General features: G+C 45.6%; 1 protein-coding gene across 5 annotated transcripts in view; it reads left to right on the top strand.

The window, feature by feature from the left end:
- Positions 1–5,253: 5,253 nt before the first annotated feature.
- Positions 5,254–25,966, top strand: part of CTCF (CCCTC-binding factor) — a 29,251-nt gene continuing 8,538 nt past the window's right edge. The window contains exons 1-3 of one of the 5 annotated variants that reach the window (XM_027716069.2): positions 13,014–13,540; positions 16,405–16,499; positions 24,609–25,401. In XM_027716069.2, the coding sequence (XP_027571870.1) occupies positions 16,446–16,499; positions 24,609–25,401 (847 nt within the window). In that variant the 5' untranslated portion in view covers positions 13,014–13,540; positions 16,405–16,445. Of the gene's footprint in view, positions 5,273–13,013; positions 13,541–16,404; positions 16,525–24,608; positions 25,402–25,966 lie in introns of those variants that run through there. The other 4 variants (XM_027716073.2, XM_027716074.2, XM_027716072.2 and 1 more) reach the window with 4 other exon arrangements.

Below are 25,966 nucleotides of genomic sequence, written 5' to 3'. Positions count from 1 at the left end.
GGGATCCCATCTGGGATACTGCCTCAGTGTAACTTTTGGGTATAGTTTTATCTGCAGATGGGATTGTGGGTGGGGGAAACCAGGGGGGACACTGTTGCATCACTGCTGCCTCAACCTTCTTCTACCTGTTTTGGAGACTGGACAAGCCCCAGGAGGAAAGCACAGTGCTTCTCCCAAAGCACTGCATCCCACTGTCAGCTGTAGGCAGCAAGAGGTGAGGGATGTGGGTCCCAGTTGGCAAATGCAACTGTGGACAAGAGCACCAGAGAGGTGGAAACTGGCCCAGCCCTCTTACACGTTGGTTTCATTTCTTTACCCCCCTGAATAACTGCTGGAAATAAAACCAGCCCAGTGTCCCAGTAGCCAAAGCCACAGACTCAATTCATTCACCAACCTGGGTGTTCTCCTTGCCCTGCCAAGACCTAGTCCCCTCCCTGCAGCACAATTCCACCTTCCGAGATAAGCTACACCTTGACTGTAGAGATCAGAGCAGGAAAGAAGACTTCTGTCAGGGTAGGCAGGGAGCTGCAGGCCAGGACAAAATGACTCTGCTCCCGGAATTGCAAGATCATTATTTATGCGGCTTTAAGAACATGTGGGGGAAAACAACCCAAATAGATTAATTCAGGAATCTATTGCCCAGCCCCTTGCTCTGAATGGGTGTATGCCAGGATTGCCAAAGACCTATGCCCCATGGACATGACCAGGTCGCCTGGAATGGCAGGATTGACATTTTAACGGGAATAAACTTCAAAAAAAATGGTCTTGCTTTTTGGACCACACCACCTCACTGGGTGAACTCCCTGGGAGCCACTCTCGCAGCACCCGGGGACAGACACAGCACCACAGAGCACGTTCTGCGGCAGCATTTGTTATTTCAAAGGAGACAGTGTGCCAGCACCGTGTTTGTCAGCCAAATCTGTGTCAGCACTTAAAACATCCCCCTCCTGTATGGACGTGCTTGTGCTCAGCAGCTACTTGCTTTTCTTGTAGGAGCTGCAACCCGTGGGAGGGTGTCTGTGTCACAGTTACATTATCCATGTGCTCTGGCTTTGGAAAGATGTTCCTTTTCCCCATTTACTGCTGGTTTTTCTTTTAATTAAAGGGGTGCATATGGATTCTGGAGCACTTAGTGGTATTGGTTTTTACCTGCTGGTCTCAGGGAAGTGTCCTGAGGAGACCCTGCAGACCATTAGCACAACGTTCCCTCCTCTTTGACAGAATCGGGGCTGGTGCAGCTGCCCAGAGTTGACACCAAGAACACCCAACAGTCAGAATGACCCCAAGCAGACACTGCCACTTTGGAGGACCACAAGCTCCAGTCGGCCCTTGTGTAAGAAATTACTTAAATCTTGAGGCCAAGTCATTTTTAGGGGGTTGTGGTTTGGGAATCTCTGGTTTGAGCAACCTCAGAGTTGGACCTCTCACCTTATCCCAGGCCTGTGGGAAATTATGTTTCCAAAGCACTCCCTAGGGCACTCAGAGATGATTTGAACATCTGAGCTGAACCACAGCAAAGGAACAACCTCCTCGGGAGCACTGACATGTTCCTTGCAGGGCTGACGGGCACATACACACGGGCTTGTTCTCCAAGGGCCACTCCTGGGGTGACAGCAGGGGCCTCATTTCATACAGAGACCAAAGGGTGCTCCAGGCACCCTCCAAAACTTAATTTAGTGCTCTCAAGCTCAACTGCTGTCTTCCTCAGAGCTGAGAGAGGAGCGGTGACTCCTGAGGGCTTGTGAGTGTGATGGAAGCATGGAGCTGGAAGGAGGAGGGTGAGCTCACCCAGCGCCTCGGCAAGGTGGTCAGGAGCTCCTCACCTTCAGTTCTTGCCATTCTGCTCATGGGCGTGTTCGGGGAAAGCCTCGCTCAGGCAGCTTTCCTAGAAGGAGCTTCTGCCTCGGGGTGTCTAATTTGGACAGGCTCGGAGGCCGATTTTCAGGAGCACTCACAATTCGAACTGAAGCTGGGGATTTGGTTTCCCTGCAAGTCAGCTCAAAAGCGCCTCCAAGTGAGGAAACCCAGGATCAGTAGGGCAGACCCCCAGCACTCGCTGGTAGATGGTCAGGGACACTTCCAGCAGAATTCCAAGTATAGGTGTTTGCCAAAACAACTTTTGCTTCCCAAGCAGCGACATTCCTACTACGAAAGATGCAAACGTTTGCCATAGGATGGCTACAAAGAAAAGGCACAGGGATCATTAGCATCCATCTACTCCCTGCCCTGGGTGAGTATTTAAAGCAGCTGTAAGAAGCAGTTTAACACACACCCAGTGCTCCTCTCCATTTTGATTCGTGCCTGAACTAAATTTTAAGCTTAAAGCAGGATTCAAGGCTACAGATGAGAGATACGCCATCCTCCTAAAAATTACAGCACGAGAATTGATGGGTTGACAGCTTAGCATGTAAATGACTTTTAAAAAATTCACACTACAGAAACGTTCTGAGCAGATTCTTCGTGCTGTGCTGACTTAATTTCCTTCTATACCAACTCATCTAGTGGCCAAAGGGAAGACCATCAATGTGGGTTTTCTGGATTTTAACAAAGCGTTTGATTGCCCATCACTGGACTCAAAGATCCTTCTGAGTTCCTTCAAACACAGGATATTCTGTTTCAATGATTCAAATTTCTCATGTAAGGAAGACCCCGGAGCTCATGGTTGTGGGCTACACCCTGTCATAATTAATGTCCACTTTTTGCCATTGCTTTATGATTTTTTTCTCCTTCAGCCAGAGCTGCATCGTTTTGACTCCACACAGCTTGTGCTCTCTGGCCTCTGGGTAAGCTGCCCTGGCCCCACTGGAAGGAGCTAATGGACTCATCCAGGTGTCATGATCCTCAAAAGGAAACTTGTTCTGGGTTGTCAACAGCCCCGAAAGGAGTATCGGTGCTCAAAACCAGCCCAGGGTGCTCTGCTGCTTTGCAAGGACTGGGAGAGCTTAGATTTAGGCAGGAGAAACCTGTAAAGCCGGGTCAGGGCCTGATCTCGCTCTCAGCTCAGCTCCCCACTCACAGGCCTGGCAGACCCTCTCAGTGCAGCTCAACAAGTCATCACAGCATTATTCAGACCAGGATTTAAGGGCAGCTTACACATGCTAATGTATGCTAATGTTTTTCTGAAGGGTTTGTCACTTGCTAAGCAGGTTGTGGTAAAGCTGAGGCTGTTGAACAGCTTTTACCCCAACCTGCAGTGACATCTCAAGAGGCACAAATTTGATGCAAGGTTTTTAATGTCCATTTCAACTGTAACAGCCTAACAATTCTTTGGTCCTACCAGCACGGGCTTGTGTTGAGGTTTCTTTACATTTTAGATTTCTCTCTGCATTCCAGGCCTTCTTGTCCTCCAGGGATTGATAGAGGAGTAAAAGGAGAGAAAAGCAGCTTCCTTCCAATGCATTTGATTTTTGAACTATTAATATTTTAACCCATTACTCTTGCTCCATTTCACATGGGTTTATGGTAGGAAAATACCAAGAGGATGCAGCATGAGCTCATAGAATTCTCCCCTCCTTAGCTTGCCTGTCAATCAGCTCTGGGTCTGCTACAGCACTGCTGGAGATGAGAAAGTATGTTAAACCCAAAACATTCAGCAGCCCAGGGAACTGCGGGAAATGAAAGACAGGCAGGCCCTGGTGCATTCTCACATAAATTCACGCATCTCACCGTGGATGCCGTGGCTCTTTCTTTTTGGGGAAAATTTGTGGACAGAAAACACCGTGGTGTCTAACTTCTGATGGAAGTCAACCTTGTTGACTTCCCCAGAAGCTCACTACTAAACACTGGCAGCACATCCACCATTCCTGCAGTGCTGAAGCTAACTGGAGCGGTTTCTCCCACCCAATTACGAGCTTGGCAAGCCCAAGGTCTTTTGAAACTGCCAGGCAAACACCATCTTAAATCACAGAATTGTAGAATGACAGAACCTCCTGAGCTGGAAGGGACCCACAAGGATCATCAAATCTAACTCCAGGCCCTGCACAGGACAACCCCAAGAATCCCACCACATGCCTGAGAGCGTTGTCCAAACGCTTCTTGAGCTCTGTCAGGGTTGGTGCTGTGACTTCCCCGGGGAGCCTGTTCAGTGCCCGACCACCCTTTGGGTGGAGAACCTTTTCCCAATATTCTAAAACCTAAACCTCTCCTGGAATAGCTCCAGATGTTCCCTCGGGTCCTGTCAGTGGTCACAGAGAGCAGAGGTCGGTGCTGCCCCTCCAGTGCCACTCATGAGAAGCTGCAGCCCACAATGAGCTGTGCCCTCAGTCTCCTCTCCAGGCTGAACAAGTGCCCTCAGACGCTCCTCGTATGACTTCCCCTCTTAGACCCTAATTCCAGTCACTTGTTGGTATTTACAAAACTGCCCTATGACTTTCCTGGTGATTAATTCATGACCGTATTGACTCCTCTTCCAGCTTAAGGAAAGCTTCGGTCTTTCAGCAGAAGGGCAAATCCCCTCTTCAGCATGGAAGATGAGACTTTCACTGTGGCCTTATCGTCCTCAGGAGCTCCTTCTCGTGGAGCTGAGGCACAGCCTCCTGCCCTGGAATTTTCGCTTAGATGAAGGGGGCAGTTTTAGATTAGGAGGCAGTTTTGGGTTGGGGGACAATTTTGACTCTGAAGTGGACAGTTTTAGCTGAGGTGAAGGGCGCGGTTTTGGCTGAGGACCCCGCGTGCAAAGCAGGGACAGGGGTGCCTGGGGCTCGGGGCAGCACTAACACATCCCGCGGGCCGCCGAAACCTCCCCTCACGCAACCCCTCCGGACGCGCTCCCCTCAGGGGCTGTGAGGGGAGGGGGGGGGGGGCGGTGCCTCGCCCCCGCCCCGCCCGCCCCGGGCGGCACGTGACGCGCTGACGCAGGCACGCACAGGCGTTTGAAGTTGGCGCGCGATCCGCGCGCTCGCTCCCCCCCCGCCCCCGCCCCGCTCCCCTCCTCTCCTGCCCCGCCCCCCGCCCCGCCCGCCGCTCCCAGCGTGCCCCGCGCGGCCGCTTCCCCGCGCGCGCCGGCCCCCCCCCTCGCCCGCTCGGGCCCGGCGGCCGCGGCAGAGCCGCGCTGGGTGGCGCGTGCGCACTGCGCCCCGCCCGCCGCCATTTTGTGTCCGAAAGCGACTGTGGAGCGATTAAACCGCGGGGCTGGTGCCGGGGCGCTTAAAGCGGCGGCGGCCGCGGCGGGGCGTGCGGGGCGCGGCGGCTCCTCCGCGGGGGGCCCGCGGGCGGCGCGGGGCGGCGGCGGGGCCCGGCGGCCGGAGGGAGCTCGGCGGGGCGCGGGGCGCAGGTAAGCGGCGGCGGCGGGGGGTTTGCAGTCGCGTTCTCCGGCCTCTAGGTGTCACGATGGGGCTCCGGCGCGGCTGGGGCCCCGCAGCGGCCGCCGCCGGGGCAGCAAGGGGGGCTTTGTCTCCCTCTACCGTCCCCGCGCCGCCGCCGCCACCGCCGCCATTCCCCCACAGCGCGGCGCTGGGCTGCGGCACCGCCCGGGCCGCCCGCCCGCCCTCCCTCCTTCCCTGCGCGGCCGCCGCCACCCGCCGGCCCCGACTCCATTTTCTTTTCCTTTGTCTCCTCCGCCGCGCCACCGGCGCTGATTAACCGCCCCATTACCGCCCCCTCCCCGCCGCGCCTGCCGCCCCCCCCTTCCCTTCCCGTCCCGCACGTCCCTTCCTTCCCCCGCCCCGCCGCGCCGGGCCCGCTCCCCTCCCGCCCCGCCGCCTCTGCTTCCCCCCCCACCCTCGCACCTCCGCGGGGCTCGGCCCGGCGCCCCGCGCCCTCCGCCCGCGTCCTGGCGCGGTGTCCGGCCGGGCGCTGCCCGCGGGGCCGCCTGCGTGCCCCGCTCCCGCCGGCCGCCGCCTCGCTGCGCTGGCGTGTGCGGCGGAGTGAGAGGCGCTGCGAGGCGCAGAGCGGGACTCGAGCTCCCTCTGCAAGGCAGGCTGAGCAGCGCCATGCAGCAGCACCGGGGCGGGCACGGCTGGGGGGCGCCCGCTCTCGCCGCGGTGACCGGCCGGCGGCCCCCCCGCGCCCCCCGCGCCGCTCCCGAGGAGCGGCGGCACCGCCGTTCTGTGCCTTCTCCCCCCCCGCCCCGACTCGGCCGGTCGCCACCACCCCACCCCGGGGACCCCACGGGGCTTCAGGCTGCGGTCGGGAGCACTCGGGCTGCCACCGAGCAGCTGTGTCACTTGCTGGGACCTGGCCCGGCTGCCCGACTCCCCGGGCACCTCCCCGGGAACCTCCCGGGCCTCCGCAGCCGGGCGCTTGCCCAGGGATGGAGCCCGAAATCCCATGGCCAGAGCATGGCGTTATTCCCTCCCTTCCATGGGTCTGTGCTGCTTGGGGGGGGCGGTGGGGGGGAAGCACAAAACCCGATTCTTTTTGTGATGCAGAGGAGAAAACCGCACATGCTCTGTGTCCAAACACTCGGCTTTTTGTTCTCTACATCAACTTTAGATTTCTTCAGAATATGTATTTATATGGTATCGGGTTTGGCCTTGCCTTAGCTTTGTGAAATGACTTCGATAGAAGGGTTTTGTCGTGTTATGTAGATCCTTCTCCGTTCAGTGTAATCCTTAGCACTTGCCTGTTGGTAAGAATGAGCTCGCTTTCCTGTTTGTGACTTCCTATTTTTTTACTCAGCCTTCCCCCACTTAAATACATGCATGGCTGTTCCTCATCTCCTGCCAGTTACTGAATTCTGGTAATAAACTCCAGAGGTGTCATTAGAAGCATCTAAAATACTGTTTACCACTTCCAGTGTATCTGGTCTTTGTTTCAGTGCAGGAAGTGTGTAAATATTGTCTTAAGTTCACCAGTTTATTCACCTTCTGCAGAGCCTGTTGAATTTGCGGGAGTCCATTGGGTATAAGAAATAACTCCCATGCTGTTTTCAAGCTGTTCTTACTTAAATAGTCCGTAACATGTTACTTGAGTACAGAAAACATCAGTAGAACTGAAGGAAGAAGCAATTTTAGTGTAAAGGCAAAGCCGTGCTTGCTTGATTTTTTTTTTTTTTTTTTTTTTTAGGTTGATGGGTTTTTACTTCCATTTTGTTTTTCTTCTGGATGTATAGAGCTAGCTCAGTTTTAATGTCATCTGCTATACATGAGAGGTTATTAGGATGCAGAGAATGGCTTCATTAAAATTCACAAAACTTTGTGGGATATTTTTGAGGACTAATATCCAAGCAAAAGGTGTAAAACTCGAGTTCCTGTAGCCTCCAGTGACCTTACAGGTGAAAAACAGCGAGTCTTTCCCAGTTTGGGCAGAGCTTGGGGAACTGTCACTACAGCATTAAATTTGCTGGTGCCTCGCGCCTGCAGCGTTACTGAGGGAAAGAACTATTTCAAGAGCTGCTTTTCGTGTGAGCAGGCTGGATCTTGACTATGATCTGTAGCTAATTTGTGTGCATCCTCACCAGCTCTTGTGGCTGCAGGTTGATACCCGCCTGCTGCGCTCCCAGTGCTGTGTCTTGAGAATGCCAGAAGCCAACCTGTGTTATTCTTGTCTTTATTCAGCGTTTATATGAAAAATCTAATTATATGTCATTACTGACTTGCTTAGGAATTTTTGTCTAGAGCCTACTCCAGAATTTAATTTCTTCTCCTCCCCTTAGGACTTCATGTCCAGGAACTTCTGCTTTTCTAATGAAGGTTTTTGGAAGTTGGATATTGAGCTTTATTAGGCTTGTCTGCTCTTGGGGCAGAGCCAGCCTATTCCTTGATATCCCTCGTGCTTCAACAGGTTCTGTATCACTTGTAACACAAAGCTGTGCAGAGCTCTGACCTCTGGATAGCTCTTCCTGCTCTGTCTGAACAGTTTGTTGTACATTAGCTGTTTCAGATATATTACACATAGTGATTATATTTGCATAAAAACTCCCTATTTTTCCTGTCCTGGCAACTCTCCCTTCTCTTACCCGTTCTTTACCAGAGAGGGAAAGCTCAAGGGAGTAGCAGAGCATTAGGATCGCCCGTGCTGCTCCCTCCTCTGCTCATACGTGCCCTAGAAATACATGTAGTAAGAGCAGCCACCACTTTTCCTGCACACATGAGGACACTGACTGGAGCTGAAAGAAACCAAAGCTTTGACTGGTGGTTGTTTTATTTGTGTTCACTTACTGAACTGTACTGATTTGTTTGCTTAACTGTAAACCCCTGTTCATCCATTTGGCTCTAGTTCAGATGCCCAGTTCAGTCTTTGTTGTACTAAACCTTGAAATGTCAATACAGTATCAGGCTCTGCTGCTCTGTAGCACTGCGTGGTCTTAGAGACACACACAGATCCAGGAAATTCCATTTTTATTTGTTATATTTAGAGTTCGTAAAAATGGTTCAGAACATACATGGCTCTTGTTCTTTTAGGTTTTTTTACCGAAACTTAGAAAGAATCTTTGTCCTCTCCTGACTGTAACTGAAGATGTTGCTTTTTTTGTGCTGAAGGATATTTGAATTTCCTTTAAAACACCCTGTCCTGAAGCTCCTCCCACTTCTCTCCAATAATCCATCATTCTATAGGAATTGAGATATACTTATCCTAGACATATTTAATATGAAAACTAAATAGTTGCCGCTCAGCTGAGTGATCTGTTTTTTCTGATTAACAAGAACAACCTTGAAAAGAAGAGTAGAATAAACATAAGGTATGTAGGGAGTTTTATGTTTCAGGTCGTGGTAACATTCAGGTAACTGTAGACTGAACAGCTCAGTTTGGGTGTCTAATGTAAATTAAAGCCAAAGTGAAGTTTTCCTCAGTATTATAAAAACTTGGAAACTGTAAAATCTAATCGCTTTTCAATGTGGTTCTTAACAGGTGAAAACAGAAGTAGTGCAGAGGCAGCTCATGAGAATGGCGCAGATAACGTGCGTTGGCTTAGGGGACATCTGTGATAGAATGGACTCACGAAGAATTATTCTCTGACTATCCCCACAGGTGAAGTTTTGAGCCATTAGATACTTAGAGTTGCATTTCTTATGTAAAGGTTTGGTTTTAGAGACACCCCCCCCCTCAGCTGGAGCCCTCGCACAGTTTGCTGTCAGCTGCCTGGATTTCAGTGTGCTGTGTGGGGTTCATACTGAGAGGTGAGGCCAGGGATGTTTGAAAGCATTTACAAGCCCAAGTGCAGTGGCCAGTTAGGATGTGCTGACCAGTGACACCAGCCAGGGCTGCTGCTGGAATGGTAGCAGTGCAAGCTGTGCTATAGGGTGCTTTTTTTACACCCTGCAGTACAAGTAGTATGCCCAAATACATATTGTTGTGTCAGTCAGCTATCAGCACCATCTTATTTTTCTCCCATAGCTGCAAACTTAGGAAATTTCTAAAGCTTTATAGGTTTTACTGAAAAGCTTCACTCAAATGTAAAGACACTGTTAAATAAGTTCAGCTTATACTGAAAATTTTGTTTTACCTTTTTTCTCCCTGTAACGTAAAAAAAAAAATTGTTGACATCATTGAATTTGTCAAATTCCAGCAAAACAGAAGGCAAATCACAGATTGTTTGGAGTGTGACATACACATCTGTCTGTATTAATATGCATCATCATTAGAAGCCTGTATGTCTCTCAGACATCATCAGGTAAAGTAGCTGTCTTTAAAGTAGAGGAGAGAATAGCTTGGTCCTATTATATAAAGAAATTTATTTGCCTTAATTGGGATGTCAGAGTAACCCTTGTGCCCTCTTTCAGGTATTTAGAATTAAATTGCTTTCCTGAAATTTCTCTGTGGTGTTTGTTTGTTTTTAAAAAAAACAAACAAAAAACCAAGCATGAACCAAAACTTAACACAAAAGCCATCTAAACCCCCTCCCCACCAGAATACACTGGGAGGTGAGAGAGACTTTTGCCTTGGCCAGTATATTTTTTGACCACTGGAATATCCCTAGCTGTAATATTGAAAGGAATATATTTTAGTCAATGCACTTTGGAACATTAGGGAAATTCCAGGAGGTTAGAGAAGCACTGATATGTCAGATCTAAAAGGAGATGGAGTGGATGAACATGGCAGGTAGTGACATGGTGCTGTGCAGAGGGCTGGCAGGTGCCCACGTTACCTTGGGTATTTGGGTAGCTCTCTGTGTGTTAATACATATGTAGTTCACATTATTACCAGCTCTCCCATTTATTTTTTAGTACAGAGTTCAGTTAACAAGGAGAGAAAAGTATTAATCCTAGTAAATAAAGCTTTAAGAAAACAAGAACTTGTTAAATTTATTACTTGACTTTGTTGAAGGACTTGATGTTGAGGACCTTACTGAATATTAACATTAGTACTGAATATCAGTAAATGCCATTTAGTTCAGGATTAGTCTGAATTCAGGGGTTTACAAGAGTGAACAGTTTCCATGGATATTCAGCAAAACCTAGTAATTGCTTGTCACAATTTGTTTAGTGATTTTTGTGGGTGCAAAATGTCTCTAAAAACTTTTGCACGATAAACTTGTGGTACTGTGACTGTCAGGTGAAGTAGGTCCAGTCAGGTATGTGTGTCCTAAGGCTGCTGCATGTGAAGCTCTGCACCTGGGAATAAGGCATTCCAGCTGCATTTAAATCAAGACACTGGATAAACAGCACAAACATGAGTTTCCAAGGTGATGCTGTGACAGTGAACCTAATGTAGTTCTAAAATGCATTAGTGGAGGGATATGTTCTTGCCTGTGTGGGGTGGGATGAAGTCATTCCCAAAATACTGTGTATCATTCTGGCCTCAGCACACACACAAGAAAACCCCCAACCGACTAACCAAAAAAAAAAAAAAATTAGTCTGCAAGGGGGATTCATCCCCAGTTTGACAGAAAACTGAGCTGTAGTGCCATGCAGTGAAATGTTAAGAATTTGCTGTGCAGGGTCTCAGCAAAACTAAGAGGTGACTTGAGAAGAGTCCTCAGATACGTCCCTGACAAGATAATACTGGATATTAGTCAGCTTGTTTTAATCTTGCTGACAAACACAACAAGAATTTGTAGCCTGATAAGTTCAAATTAAAAGATTTATGTTTTTCGCAGGGAAGGTGATTAACTGTTGGATTATGATATGAAGAGCAGTCCTGTGTTTCTTAATCTCTTAACATCTTTGAATCAAGATCATGGAAAAAAAAATCTGAAAATTGCTTCAACCTGCTGCAAGGTGCTGAATCTTTTTTGTTTCACAGAATTGTCACTCAGAAGTGGTCAGGCTTGGTGATCAAATGACAGCTGCTAAAGAAAAAGGATGAGTAGCACCTCATCTTCTTGAACCAGCTTCCCTCTTTGAGCAGAAATAGGTTTAGGACTTTTCCTTATCAATCCAGAGCATGATCAAACCAGTAAAATCTTCTGAGCAGGGGAAAGTAAGCAGATACTGATGTATACTGGAGATGTGTCTAATAATGTCTGGGGAGCTGTTGGAAGGGTAAATGTTACTTCCCTGCTGCCCAGGCCTGCTGCTGGCTCACATCCAGCTACTGGAAAGAACCTTGGCAGTAGCACTGCTGCCCAGCCAGCCAGTCCCAAACCTGCATCTCCCAAGGAGTTCTTCCTTCCCAGTTCAAAGCATGGAAAATGCTCAGAAGGTGAAGCAAGGTGATTTTTATGAAATGCACTAAAGAAAATATAGCTCCATAAACTTGTATTCCATAAAGTTATTTATTGACTCATACTTTATATATCGCATTTATATGTATTGTGTGGAGTTATTTTATCTGCAGTGATCCTCGTTTTAAATTGGATGCTGAGTAAAATACTGACTTAATCAGGAATGAAATTAGGGAGCATAAAGCTGTGGAAGAAGGAGTAAACAACACAATAATTTTGAGTTATGGTAATGTATCATGTGTGGAGGCTTGACACAAGTGTTTGACACTTTCTAAGCTCTCTAGAATGTTACAGTGAATAAATAGGCTGATGGTGGACTAAGCATGTCTAGGTGGAGATTGCTGGAAGCTAAAGTATTTTTCATGTGTTACCCATGTTAAAAAGGTAGGAAGGGGATAAGTAAGCTTGAGAATTCTGAGCAACAGAATTTGCATATAATCCATGTGCTCCTCTGGGTGGTAGTTTCAATTTAAGCACCCAATGCTTGAGTTTGGCAGTTCTGGTTTCTCCTGGCTGTTTGTAAAAAGGTGAGTGGTGTGGCTCTGCTGCTGCCACTTGAGCTCTTGGCAGAACTCTGTCTGTGCCCAGTCTGGGGTTGCTGTTCTGTGGTTCCCAGTGCTCACACAAGGCCAATTGCTTGGGTAGATGCTGTGAGTTTTGTGGTGAACCTGTAGCTTGTAGGAGGAAGAAATGGGGTAAATACACCACAACTGATGGAAAACCTATTGTGGTAAGAGACTGTGGAGACACTGTAGGTTCAGCAAGGGATCAGCAGGTCCAGAGGCAAAGATCCCTAATCCCATGGCTGGGTGTTGGAATAAGGGTGGTAAACCACAGACATTACTGATTGCTCTCCCTACACAGCACTTCCTGCTTGAGCTTTTGGAGTCAGACTGCTGGACTAAAGGGACACTGATCTGTCCTTGACGAGCTTTTTTATGTTCATGTTGGACAAAGGGAATTTTCTTCCTTTTTTCTCAGCCTACCAATAAAAGCTATGCAAGTGAATTTACAGGTTATACCATGTTGTGAATAACACCAAAGCATTTAGGGAGGTGAAAGTCGTGGCTTTCCTGGAAAATTAAGTTGGCTTGCATCAGGATTATTGTGACCCCATCTCCTTCCACGTGTGTGCTGGCAGTTGAGTCGCCAGGCGATGAACTGGTCAGCTGAATTTGCTTCGTGGGGGCAACCAGATGTAAGTGGATGTGGAAAAAATGCAGCTCTAAGTTCGATTTGAGCCTTTGTGGAACCATGCCCCAAAATATTTTGGGGGTAAGTAAAGGCTTTCTGCAAAGGAGGCTGAGACCACAAGTAGTGATGGCGGCATTTGGATATTTGCAAACATTTTTTACTCTTTTGAAACGGAGCAGTAAACTTTGCTGTATGTTTAAAATCGCTGTCCAGGGAATTGAATTCTCCCATTGTTTAACGTTGAAAGAGACATCGTGGCTCTGGACTGGCTCCTGGAAGAGCCTTTCACTGCAGTAGAAGCAGTGGTGATTTTTGGCCAATTGCTTCAGCTTCTTGTATAGTTTTTCTGTCTCCTCGTGTTCGATTTGCAAAGCTCTTCCATTGAAAACGCTTCTAACATCCAAAGATTTAAAATGAAAGCAGGAAATGCTACTGAATTGAAAATGCCCTCTTGTTTTTGGCTGTATGATTCTATGACATAAGTTAACACTATTACATTTTCAACAGTAACCTTCTCCTGTGTACTAAACTGTTTGCACTGGAGGTGCAATCTAAACTGCAGTTTTGCTTTCCCCTTAGAGGCACTTCAGGAGTTCCCAGATTACAGGTTGGAAAAAAGAAGGCTAGTAGTTTCAGTCAAAGCTTATCAGATTATTAAAACCTTTCTTCTTTTCTTTTCTTTTTGGAGGATGGAAGAAGTTAGTGTTATCCAGCATTCCTGCTGAGTATATCACTTACTGCCACTTCTGATCTTTGAAGAGAGATTTATCGCTTCCTGTGGCAATACTGAATACTCAAAAGGTACTCATTGATTACTTGATCCTTGCCTACCTTCCATATTAATGCTCTCTCCTTCCTGCTGAGGATGGCTGCTGTTCACTCCTGCCTACTCTGAGCTACTTGGAGCGTTATATAAGCCCAGAGTATTTTATGCTTTGCTCCTGTAGTGTTCTGTCCTGTTGAAGCAGCTGCATCCTCTCCCTGTTCTACCAGTGTTTTGACCTACATGAAGAAGAATTTGTCAGCTTCCATGACGGTATGATGGAACAGACTATCAAATATTTAGATGTCTTACTTGCCTGACATGACATCTGTAATGTTTTTGGAGACATTCGCTTTGAGTGGCTTGTGCAAAAAAATCCTTAGGGATGTTTTCTCCAGCTCCATCAGATTCAAAAAAGGGAGATAGCACTCAATGTTTGTCCTGCTGTGTTAGCAGTCTGGCTCTTCTTGGTTAGAAGAGCTTGATCCAGTGCACTTGTTGGTCAGTATGAAGTGTTATGTCCCAGAGCTGCCTCTTCAAACAGGCTGTTCTGTGCTGGCATTCAGGGAGACTTTTCAGCCACCTTCTGGCACTCAAGATACAACTTCTTGTTAAGATTCTGGAGAAAAAAAGTACACAGTAGCCCTTACTTCTTCAAGGACAGATTTTTCTTTTTTCTCAGTTTAGATATACTCATTGTGGTCTTGGGTTTCCTACTGCAAATTAAAAACAAGTAGGGAGGTCCCTTGTCAGTGCTGCTTCCCCCTTTTCTATCTGAAGTTCCTGTAAGAGCTTTGTCTGATGTGAGTCTCTGTACTTCATAGCACATGTGGTTCTGTGTCTCCTAAACACTCTGCCTGTGCTCTTCTAATGCTGTACTCTTAAATACTGGGTGGCTTTGGGTATCCACCACTCTGAAAGTGCAGGTCAGTGGTAGATTGCTAGGAGTTACTGTACTTCTGCACATTTGCTAAAAACTGGCTGGTGTTTGAGAGCTTGCAGAGGTGTTCCAGGGCCTCTAGAACTTGTGTGGAAGTGAATGCTGAGACCAGTAAATCTCAGTCCTAAGAGCATCATAGTTAGAAGTACATAGATAGAAAAAAACCTCACTGTGTTGTTTGAAGTTTAAGTGTATCCTTCATTTTATATAGTGCCAGAGAATGGTAAAATAATTTGGGTTGGAAGGGAGTTCTTGTGGTACCCTTGTTCAACCCCTGGCTCAGTGCAGGGGCAGCATTGATGTTAGATGAGGTTGTTTAGGGTTATATTTAGTAAATATTTTCATTCCCACAGCATCTCTGTGAACTGTTCTGAATTTGTGTTTAGTGTAGGAAAGAAAGATCTGCAATTATTGGTTTATTTCTCTTTCCCCCTACTAAGAGTTTGGGTACAATCTTATTCAGAACAGATCTCTCCACTGTTTAGTCAAGCAGAACACTAGGCTTGAAAAATAGAAGAAACTATTTCTTGATTCAAAATTTCAGGAAAACCAAAGTTAGGGTAAAAGAATAGCAGTAGATTAAAAGATGCTTCCATTCAATTCACTGTGCTCTGTTATGCTGGTGTGTGACAAAACTTCTGAGATGATAGAATTCCACACGGGAGGTGTTCATTTTGTATCAAATGTCTTCTGAATGCAGAGGTCCTTCACCCTTAAGGTTTTTCTGTGTTAATTGACAGGTTTGTAAATTTGAGGAAATGGTAGTCTTCTCCAGGGTTGCACAGCACAGAACCTGGCAAGGATGCAGCTTGCATCAGCAGTCTTAACATGCCCTTGGCAGTGGAGCACACCCTGTGTATTCCCTGAGCATCCCCTTTCCTGGTCAGGGGTTGTGTGTAGCATTTGTGATTTTTACAGAGTAAGTGTTAAATAAAAATAGATCCATTCCAAATGTTTTTTAAAAGCTCGCTATCACTGAGCACCCACAGGTCCAACAAACCTCTTATCAGTCGTGCTCTTTGAAGCTGATAAACAATTAAAAATAGACTTGCCAAGTAAAAAATTCAGCCAGGACCCAGACTTGAGTGCCTTGTACTAAATAAATGACAGAAGAACCTGGGGAGGGAAGTACTTAAATTCAAAAAGTGTAGGACTGGCATGAAATCCAGCACTGCTTCGATCACATCACTGCGTGCAGCAAGAAGATGTGCCCCACTTAACAATTACTCTTGTGGACTCTCTTATCATTCCAGGGTTTTTAGCATGTGTGCATACTGAGGATTACAGGATGAGAAATAATGTGCTGTCTTATAAATATTGTAGTTCTGTGAATGTGAGTATTTGAAGCTCTTAATTGGTAATGAAGTTCGCTTCAGTGAGCAGAGGCTGCTCTTCCTCAGGGTAGCAAGGTTAGAATTGTTAAAGCTGATTTTGTCTATTGATAGGGTTTCTTGCTGCATTGACAGTATGTAAGGAGTTATATTTGCTCTAATTTACACCTCTTTAACAATAAAAGCTCCTTTGGTGTGTGATTTGCTATTCCACAGCACAGGAGAAAAAGGCCATCTGAAGTAGGCACAGTCAGCTCTAAAATGTCATATTACACTCTTAATCTGATGTGAGGCATCCAGAGCTTTAGGTTGTAAGAACTGTAAATGCTGAATTCAGAGTTTGAGGACAGGTATAGAGAGGAGCTTGTAAAATGAGTTCAGTCACGCTGGTGAAAAGTAATAAAGCTGACTAAGATGCTCTTTTGGTTTTATTTATGGCTTTTTTTTTTTTTTTGGTAAGTGAAGGGGTCCTCAAGCAGTTATCAATGCTGCTGCTATTAGAGGTGTGGGGCTACACATTTGCTGTTAAACAAGCATTAAACATTCAAACAGTCCTTTTACTACCCCCCTTCCCTTCTTCCCTTTCTCTTTTATGTAGTTTCACTGGTACGACTCATCTGTTCTGTTCCAGAGGGTGTTCTGACCTCAAGAGCTGCATGAAGAATAGCCAGCATGAAGAGAACAAATCAGTCCAGGCAGAAGTGCAGAAGCAACAAGAACATAAATGTAAATTAAGGGGTTTTAAAGTGTGGTATGTGTTCCATGCTGAGGCAGTAGTTTCCTGAACGTAAAGCTTAACAGTGTGCTGGAAGAAACCCTCTTGTCATGCTTCTCTTTTGGCTGGCCTGAGTGTTTGGGCGCAGCAGAGACCTGGTCTGGATGGAAATAAGTATCTTTTTGGCTGGGTGAGTTCTGGCCTGGATTAGTTTCCTGACCAGTGGCTGCAGTCTTAAAAGTGCTTGTGCTGACATGAGGAATAGTTGGGTGATGGGAGGGAATGAATGGGCAGTTTAAAGGCAGGGATGGCTTCTCTGAAAGTGTGTCTGAAAATGAGGCCTTACTCCTTCCTACTACAAAGGTCCCTCCAAGGTCGAGTGCCTTTGTGGGGTACTGGGTTGTTTTTTTTCTTCATCTGCTTTGAAAGTTGATTGTAATGGCACTTTTAGGGCTGAGTGTATGAGGATATTTGGAATATGAGTATATATGAATATACCTGTGTGTATAAGATAAATGAAACTACTTAGAATTTCAGCATGAGGGTCACTAAAGGGTTCACCTGGGTTTGATTCTCTTTGTCTCATCCAGCGCTTATGAATTCAGATTAACTCTTCTGTGATCTGTGACTCAAAAGCAAGGATGTTTTAATTTAGTCTCTGGGAGTTTGTCTTGTCCACCACCCTTCTGCCACAGGTGCTTTCAAAACTCCTGGAATTTCCTGTCCCTGCTGCAACAGCAGTAAACTGCACCTCTGTGTTTGACAGCCTGACATTAAATTAACTAGCACTGACTTCAGGTTTCCTTGTGTGCATCAGGGTGTGATTTGTGAGGTGACTAATAGTCACTGCATGGGCAGCTGTTGTTCGTAGCATAGGACCCACGTTACCATTCCAGGGATAAAGACTTCCTGCTCCTCCAATTTGAAGCCTGAATTCACTTGTCCAGGCAGAGTATCACTACTTAATGGATACTTGTGCAAAGATAAAAGAAATAGCTGTCCCCCAAAAGTTTAGTCTTGGATACTTGTTAATCCAGACGAAGCCTTAGAGGAAAACAAAATCCAAATGCTTATTATGAAGTCTCCAGAATGCCATGAAACTTGTTGCACTGGTCTTTTTTCAGGTGTGGGAGTGGCTGGTGCTGCCACTTTGATATCATGCAAGGCTGTATCAGATGGCCAAAGAATCCTGCTCTGCTCACACTGATTTTGAAGAAGCAACTGTTTTGCTGTGAGCAGTTTGCTAATAGCCTAAATGAAAGCCTAACTTAGTGTGTGATGGCAGAAGTGGCCACAAATACTTGTTGACAAAACTAATAATATTTTCCAGTATCTACCTACAGTATTAGACTTTTTGTGGCAAGGGATTTTACAGGCTCTTCTAACCTGAAGTAATTTTCTGTTCTCAATTTAATACCTTCAAGTGTTCTGGTGGTCTTTCATGAGCTCCTTTATCACTTTTATGTTATGAAGAGCTGTAGAAGGGAAGGAGTGATTACTTTTATGATCTAACATCAGCTAAAAGGGAATTCCTCTGTGACTGCTACTTTTAAAGTGTAAATCTTTCTGTATTTTACACCTGATTAAATTGCATGTTTGTCCTTCTGAAAAGAGCTGTCACGGTGTTAGCAAAACGTGATACTTTCCTTAATATATTAAAAAGGGAAACTTTTTTTTTTTTTAAAGATTGATATAAAAATATTTCATTCACATTTCCCAACTTTCAGTAAAGGATTCTCAGAATGACTGAAGGCCTAGCAGTTATTGCAAGAAAGAGTGAAAAATGAAAGCTGAAATTTAAAAGAATATTAGATAGGAACGGAAGGAGAAATTAAGGAAGAATGAACAAGGCCTAAGAACAAGACTATTTACTGTTTTTTGTAGGGATCCACTTAAAAGCTTTGAATCACTCTGTGGAAGACTGTGCTGTTCTCATTGCCCTATTTAGAGAGACCAACCTGCCAGCACAGACACTTTGGTTAGGTAATCTCCACCTGCACTGCCAAAGCTGGCTGTCTTCTCCCTTTGCAGGGTCAGTACTTAAGGAAACCTTCCTTCTGCAACTCTGCATTGGCAATTGCAGCTGTCATTTGTGTAGCTGTTTTATGTGTTTCTTGGGGCTTCTTTCCCTTGACAGGCCCCTTTTCTTACACAGAAAAAGCACAAGCATTTATTAACTGGTGGTGAAGTTCACTCTTCTCCTGGGTTTCTTGCTTGTCCTTCTCCTTACTCCCTCCGAGATGCTGAAATATTTTTCAGAGTAATTGCTTAATAGTAGATTAATGAGACTACCCTTTTTAATTTAAAACTGTAATAAATGTTTGAAGTAGTACATTTGACTTTTTTTGTTTGTTTTCAGTGCCAGTGTTGTAAGTGGCAAGGAGGAAATGAGAAAACAGCTGGAGCTGGGCGTGGCAGTCATAACTAGTGGATATGAAATCGAATGCAGTAGGCAAATGAAAGCTTTAAGTTTTTAGTGTGAGCAAATTACTTAGTAGAAGAAACTCATCCCAGCTTTTTGGTTTCCCCTGTTGGTAGTAAATCTTTGATGTTTTGTGTGTGATATGCACAGTTGGTCTGTTTGGATCCAACTGTACCTCTTGTCTTGAGTGTAGAACTGCTGAACTACTCCTAGAAACACCTCGAGTTCAGAAGCTTTACAGCTCTTTGTGGGGTGCTGAGACCAAGCTACCAAACTCTGCCTGGGGTGCCTGGCCCTGCACAGAGCTCTTCAAGCATCTTCCTGCCTCTTTCCAAACTGTGTCAGGATTTTTTGCTTCTAGTGCCACACTGTGTGGAGAACAAGAATTGGTGTCCTTTTAAACCCGGGGGGGAGCTGTGAGAAGCAGTTGCACATACACCTACTCTGTATTCTGGATTTGTTGCCTGTCTAGGGGTACCACTGATATGCTGAGGAGATCAGGAGCAGTTGTGGTGAATAGTAAGAAAGAACATCTCTAGGAAAGGCAATACTTAATGCTTTGTGTTTTATGTATATCATGTCCGCTTTAGAATAAGTTACATTCGTGCCATGTTCATGTGTTATCAGGCAAGCTCTGCTGGAGGAAATGGCCTACTTGTTAAACTGCCTTATCTTTGGCTGTGCTTGGCTGGGAGCCTTTTCAGGGAAAAGATAGGGCTGTTTCATGATGGGAAGGAGAATGGCCAAGCACTCCTGTGGTTATGCTGCATCTGCTAATGCCCTTAAATACTTACACAGACGCGTGTGAACTGCAAGCAGGGAAAAAAAAAGGAAAAAAATGTCCATTGTCTGTAAACCCTGTTGAATATATTTTATTTTTTTTTTAATCTTGCTTTAAATGGCAGACACGCTGCACAACCGCAGACTCAGAGTTGAAGTTTTTGCTTATTCCTCTATTCAGCTTTCAAAGGTTCACAGGGTATGCAGGAGCAAAATAAATCTCCCATGTTTTAACTTAAGGCTTTATTTCCACTCCCATAACATTTGTAATAAGTACCTAATCCATAAGTGTCAAAGCCATGTCAGTTTTTAAGTGGTACTGTGTGTGGATTGACTAGAATTCAAGGTCTGAATACGTTGAAAGGTAATAGGGTTTTTTGTTTGCAATAATGCAAAGATATTTTTCAATGTTTTATGAATGCCAAAAAATTATTGACAGCATTTGACTTTATTGTTTCTGTTGGCATTTGTTGCTTTTTTTCCCTCAAGTGAAGAGTATATTACAGCACTAAATCTACTTTTCAATTGCTGTAGTGTCCCAGCAGTTTTTATTGACACTGTGCCTTGTTTGGCAAAAATATTTATTTTTCTGTCATTTGGTACATGAAACTTGATGCAGTTCAGGATTTGTTAATTCTAACATTGGGTGAGAGGCAAAGCCTCTTTGGTAGTAGCTTTATTATAAACAACACAGCTAGATAAACAGGCAGTGGCACTAACCATCCCTGTCTCTGGGTTTGTACTCTCTGCATTGACACCTACAGCAAGGGTTTTTTTAATGCTTCTACAATTCCCTTCCAGTACCTAAAGGAGCTCCAAGAGAGCTGGAGAGGGACTTTGGACAAGGGCATGGAGTGGCAGGACAAGGGAGAACGACTTCCTGCTGGCACAGGGCAGGGTTAGATTGTATGTTAAGAAGAAATTCTTTGCTGTGAGTGTAGCTGGGCTGGGACTCCTGTGCTGCAGTTATAGGACAGTTGGCACTAAATTATTTTACCTCAAGCAACCTTTTGATTCCTTTTCGTTGGAACGAAGTGTCGGTTGTGTCAAATGCACAGCCCTTCTGCTTTCTGCTTGTTTCAGATGAGCTGCCCATGGGTTCTCTGAAGAAGCTTAGGTCTGTTGTTGGGACGTCACAGCTTTTTACCTGGTTAATTGGATTGTGACAGTGCCCTGAGCTGTTCAGTGGTGTGGTGTCTCTCGGTAGAGCCCGTTGAGTGAGTGTGTTTGTAAAGACTGGCTTGAGCTGTTATGTGGGAATTGTGTTCGTTTCAGATGTTCTTTGGTTGCTCTCCTTATTGTGGAAGCTCTTCTTTTTCACTTTTTTTTTTCAGTCTTGATTTACTGCATCACCTGTTAACCTGGTGCTTTGTTTTCCTTTTTCGATTCAGTCATTGTGGAACTGAGCTGTTGATGTAAGGTGGCAGTAACTGGTAGGAAGAGAGCTGGTGACAAAAGCCAGAAATAAAAAGTTGGGTTAAGTGTATGCAAAACTCAGCAGTTTTTATTCCTAGTCTTCTGCTGTAGTGGTCTTAGCTCTAGCAAATGACACATCCTCCAATAAATATAAAACTTGCCTGTAAAACTTACTTTGTGAAAAAGGTGGATTAAGTTTAAAAAAAAAAAAAAAAAAGGTAAGTAAAAAGGTAGCAAATAGTTCAAGACAGAGTAATTGAGAAGTGACATGGACAGGCAGTGCAAAGCTGAGATGGAGTCTTTCCAAAGAACTTATTTAATAGGAAGGAGTCAGTACATTTTCCCCTCTTAAGTTAGGGTCCATCCTGGGTGCCCCCTGGTTGGAGAAACTGGAAATTTGTAAATCCATGCTTTCTTCAGAAGAAATCTTGGCAGTGTGGCAAGATTTTTGAGCTGGCCAAGACATCAAATGAGACTCCTCCTGTATATTTGTGTATTTTTGTATGTTGTTTGTTACAATATTCTAAAGGTTATAGTAACATTTTCCCTGTGGCAAGAGTTTGATTTCAAACTAGGCATTTTCAGATGCCTTTACTTTTCACTGAGAGGAACCTGCTCGTATGTGTGCTGAGTGTTGGAGTCCAGGGGATCTGGGTCAGGATGCAGTGATAGACTGGAACACTGGAGGTGAGGAGGTCAGGATGCAGTGGAGGACAGGCACAGGGAGGTGGCAGGGTCAGGATGCAGTGGAGGGCAGGGGCAGGGAGGTGGCAGGGTCGGGATGCAGTGACGGAGGGACAGGGAGGTGGCAGGGTCGGGATGCAGTGGAGGGCAGGGGCAGGGAGGTGGCAGGGTCGGGATGCAGTGGAGGGCAGGGGCAAGGAGGTGGCAGGGTCGGGATGCAGTGGAGGGCAGGCACAGGGAGGTGGCAGGGTCGGGATGCAGTGGCGGAGGGACAGGGAGGTGACAGCGGAGGTGGCAGGCCCGGTCCCGGTGCAGTGCCGTGTCTCGCCACGGCGGGGCAGCCGTGCCCCACTGTGCAACCCCCGCCCCGATGAGTGACAGGGAACGGGGGTGAGAGATGGGAGAGGGAGGGATAGCGGGGTCTGAGTTTCTTTACTGGACGGTTGTGAGAATCCATCCGTTCATTTCACACCCGTACACACCTCACTGTGAGCATCTTTAACACGAGTTGTGCCTGCCCACTTTTCCTTGTCCTCCCTGTACCTCTGCATTCCTAGGCTGGCAGACTTTTCCTGACAGCATGAGCCATGTGTCAAAGTGCTCAGGTGTGTGAGTGAGTGACCTGTTTCTCGGTGGACTTAGGATTTTCTGCTTTACAAGTCTGAAATGATGCCTTCCTACAACTCCACAGGAAATCATGCTTCTGTAGGATCATAGAGGATACTGGCCAATTCTGGCTTGCTTTTGGGTGACTTAGCAGCCTTGTTACCAACTCTGATATTGGCAGTGAATGTGAAGGTCCTTATGAGAGCCTCACCTCTTCTCAGAGCTGCCTGTGCTTGTGTCAAGGTTGCAGATCTCTCCTCTGTTCCTCTGCAAGGCACCAAAATTGCATTAGCTTTGCAGATGGGCATTTGCCATTTTGTCCCTTCATCTTAAATATTTCGTTGTTACCCACCGTGACCATTTATTTTGTTTAGCTGTGTGCTTCCTTTTCTTGTTCAGAGATTTTTGGTCACCTCAAAAGGCTTCTCTTCTGTCTCTCTCTCTCTGCAAATGCTTAAGGTAATTGTAAAACAGTTTCACAGTTGCTGTAGGCCAAAGACCAGCTCTGTTCTGATTGCCTGCTGTCTAGTGTTAAGTACTTACATCATCTCATGTACTTCAGCTGTTTCTCCATATGGATTTGCTCCAACTTGAGAAGCTGATGGGTGGTAAAGGAAAGGCGAGGCCGGATCCCTGCAGGGAGTGCTCACATACCATATGTTGGTATTCCTGGGTATCTGGTGCCCTCTGGAGACTGTGCCTGCCCACGACATAACAAATATCAAGACAGCACATTAATAGATGTCCCCAGTCCGAGCAGGCTGAGGAACAATATGAGCTTTATTGTTCTCACAGCAGAGGTGGAGGATGCTAGGAAAGACAGTAGACTAAAAGCAAGAACTCTCTAAAAATAATAGCAATTACATGTCTTGTAATTCTTAAAGCAGACTGACAGCTGTGTTTCGTATTTATGTCTATAAGCTTTTGTATTTCAAAATTCAGTATGCAAGATTAAATGTAGATATTTGAAAATAGTTTGGTGATTTTTAAAGTGTTGAGGTAACAAGGGAGATTAAATATTTATGGTAATTAAATTCAGTTAGCTGGTCCGAGAGGCCAGTCAATCTAATGGGAAAATACAGAAGTCTCTTATCAAATCTGGAACTGGAATCAGGACTTAATCACAGGCTTAGTAAGGAAACTGGCTCTTTTATTACTTGCTTCAGCAGTACAGTTGATCTTGGTACCTTTTTAACACTTATGCAAGGGATATAAGAAATGATATCCTGATGCAGGGAATATGTTTGGCATGGAACCTGCTTTCATTTCTACAAAATAAACCACCTGAAACAGAGGTAGACTTGGGAAATACTTCTTTACTGTGATCTTACTCTTTTCATTTGGGGAAGAAGACAGCTGCAAAATGATAATTTCTTCTGGCTCTTACTACTCTTGAAGGAACCTTCCTGCAGAATGAAAATACAGGAATTTCATATTGTTCCCTGACTGCAGAGAAGAACACTGGATGGTCTGAGGAGGAAGAAAATCTCAGTGTTATGCTTGTGTGCAGCTATTTTCAGAGTTAAAGTTAAGGCCCACCAAAATGCTGAGCTTCAGTGTTGTTGTTTGTTTATGACTGTACAGGTGGATTTAACCCAGGCATCATCAGAATCCACCAGTTCTGACTCCACATCATTTATGTTGAAATAAGGTTTTACCTGAGCCTGTCTCCTGCTGTGGCTCATTCAGCTGAAGAGGGAGGGCACAGTGCATCGTCCTCTGCTCTGCTCAGGGCCTGGCAGCGCCAGAGGTGGGAGTAGGAAATACTTTCTTTAAGCTTGGCTTTTTGCTTTTGAACAGTACAGTATTTTTGTACCTTTAAAATTTATAGCCAAAGACTGCCTCTGGTCCTGCTGAGCTGTGAGAAGTGATTAAACAAGCTCAATGAGGAATAATAATGCTGTTCATCTTGCTGGTGGGATTTGTGGTCTTTGAGAAATGGGAACATGCTTATCGCTTTATCTCTCTTCCTTTCTTTCCTTCCTTTCCAAGAAGCTGATACAGTTGTCTCCCTGCAGGCAGCATTCTGTGATTGCCTTGGTTTGCAGTGGTGATGGGCTCATGGAGACCTACAGCTCTCAGCTCCTGTTCTCTGATTCGTGGCTGCTGTTAAATTGGGTGTTTCCAGTTGGGCGACTTATTCTTCTGTGGGGTTTGTGCAGTTGTTAAGTACATCAGATGGTGTGTGGCATTCATTCTCTTGTTTTTACAGCAGGAAGGTGAAATGGAAGGTGAGGCAGTCGAAGCTATTGTGGAGGAATCAGAAACTTTCATTAAGGGAAAAGAGAGGAAAACCTATCAAAGACGCCGTGAAGGCGGGCAAGAGGATGATGCTTGTCATCTACCGCCAAACCAAGCAGATGGAGGTGAAGTAGTGCAGGACGTCAGCAGTGGGGTGCAGATGGTGATGATGGATCAGCTGGATCCAACTCTTCTTCAAATGAAGACTGAAGTAATGGAAGGTGCAGTGCCTCAAGAAACTGAGGCTACAGTGGATGACACGCAGATCATAACACTTCAGGTTGTTAATATGGAAGAGCAGCCTATAAACCTTGGTGAGCTTCAGCTGGTCCAAGTACCTGTACCAGTGACTGTACCTGTTGCCACCACGTCTGTGGAAGAACTGCAGGGAGCTTATGAAAATGAGGTTTCCAAAGCAGGCCTGCAAGAGGGGGAGCCCATGATCTGTCACACCCTCCCTTTACCAGAAGGCTTCCAAGTAGTGAAAGTGGGTGCAAATGGTGAGGTGGAGACACTGGAACAAGGTGATCTTCAGCCACAGGAAGATCCCAATTGGCAAAAAGATCCAGACTATCAGCCACCAGCCAAAAAAACAAAGAAAAACAAAAAAAGTAAGCTTCGCTACACTGAGGAAGGCAAAGATGTGGATGTGTCTGTGTATGACTTTGAAGAGGAGCAGCAGGAGGGTTTGTTGTCCGAGGTTAATGCAGAAAAGGTGGTGGGCAATATGAAGCCACCTAAACCAACAAAAATTAAAAAGAAAGGTAAGCCCCCCGTCTGCAAGTGGATTTTGAAAATGCATGTGTTCTGGTGGGACCTTGCAATGTGATATGACTGAATAGAGGCAAGTTGGGAGGAAAGGAGACATGCCCAGTGGTTCTTGCTCTTTATATAATAGAGCTCGACTCCAGTGTTTCTTGGGCAAACCTCCCGTCTCTTCCATTTAGGCTGAGGGAGCTCATTTTCCTCAAGTATAATGCTGTGGCATTAATATTCCCATATAGCTATGATTGAAAAGATTGTTCTCTTTGCTGTAATACACATGTAACAGTTTGTGTTCATGTGGTTTACACCAGGAACCAATGCTATAATTAGTTCTGTGGGGCTTTTTCTAACCAATTGCTGGGTAAGGTAGATGATGCAAAATACAGTAATAGATATGTTTGATTTTTTTTGTTGTTGTTTTTTGGGGTTTTTTTTTGTTTGGTTGGGTTTTTTTTGTTAAAAATGTAAGTTGAGGAACCCTTTTTAGAGTGGAGAAGGAACACTGAGTGCTGGCATACTAATGAAAATCGAAGCCAAATCAGCCCCAGGCAATGCAGTTGGATT

This window comes from Pipra filicauda, unplaced genomic scaffold, assembly GCF_003945595.2.
Source record: "Pipra filicauda isolate LSUMZ 115617 unplaced genomic scaffold, ASM394559v2 scaffold205_size1947385_pilon, whole genome shotgun sequence".
Lineage (NCBI taxonomy): Eukaryota > Metazoa > Chordata > Aves > Passeriformes > Pipridae > Pipra > Pipra filicauda.
This window is presented reverse-complemented; position numbering and strand designations above follow the sequence as displayed.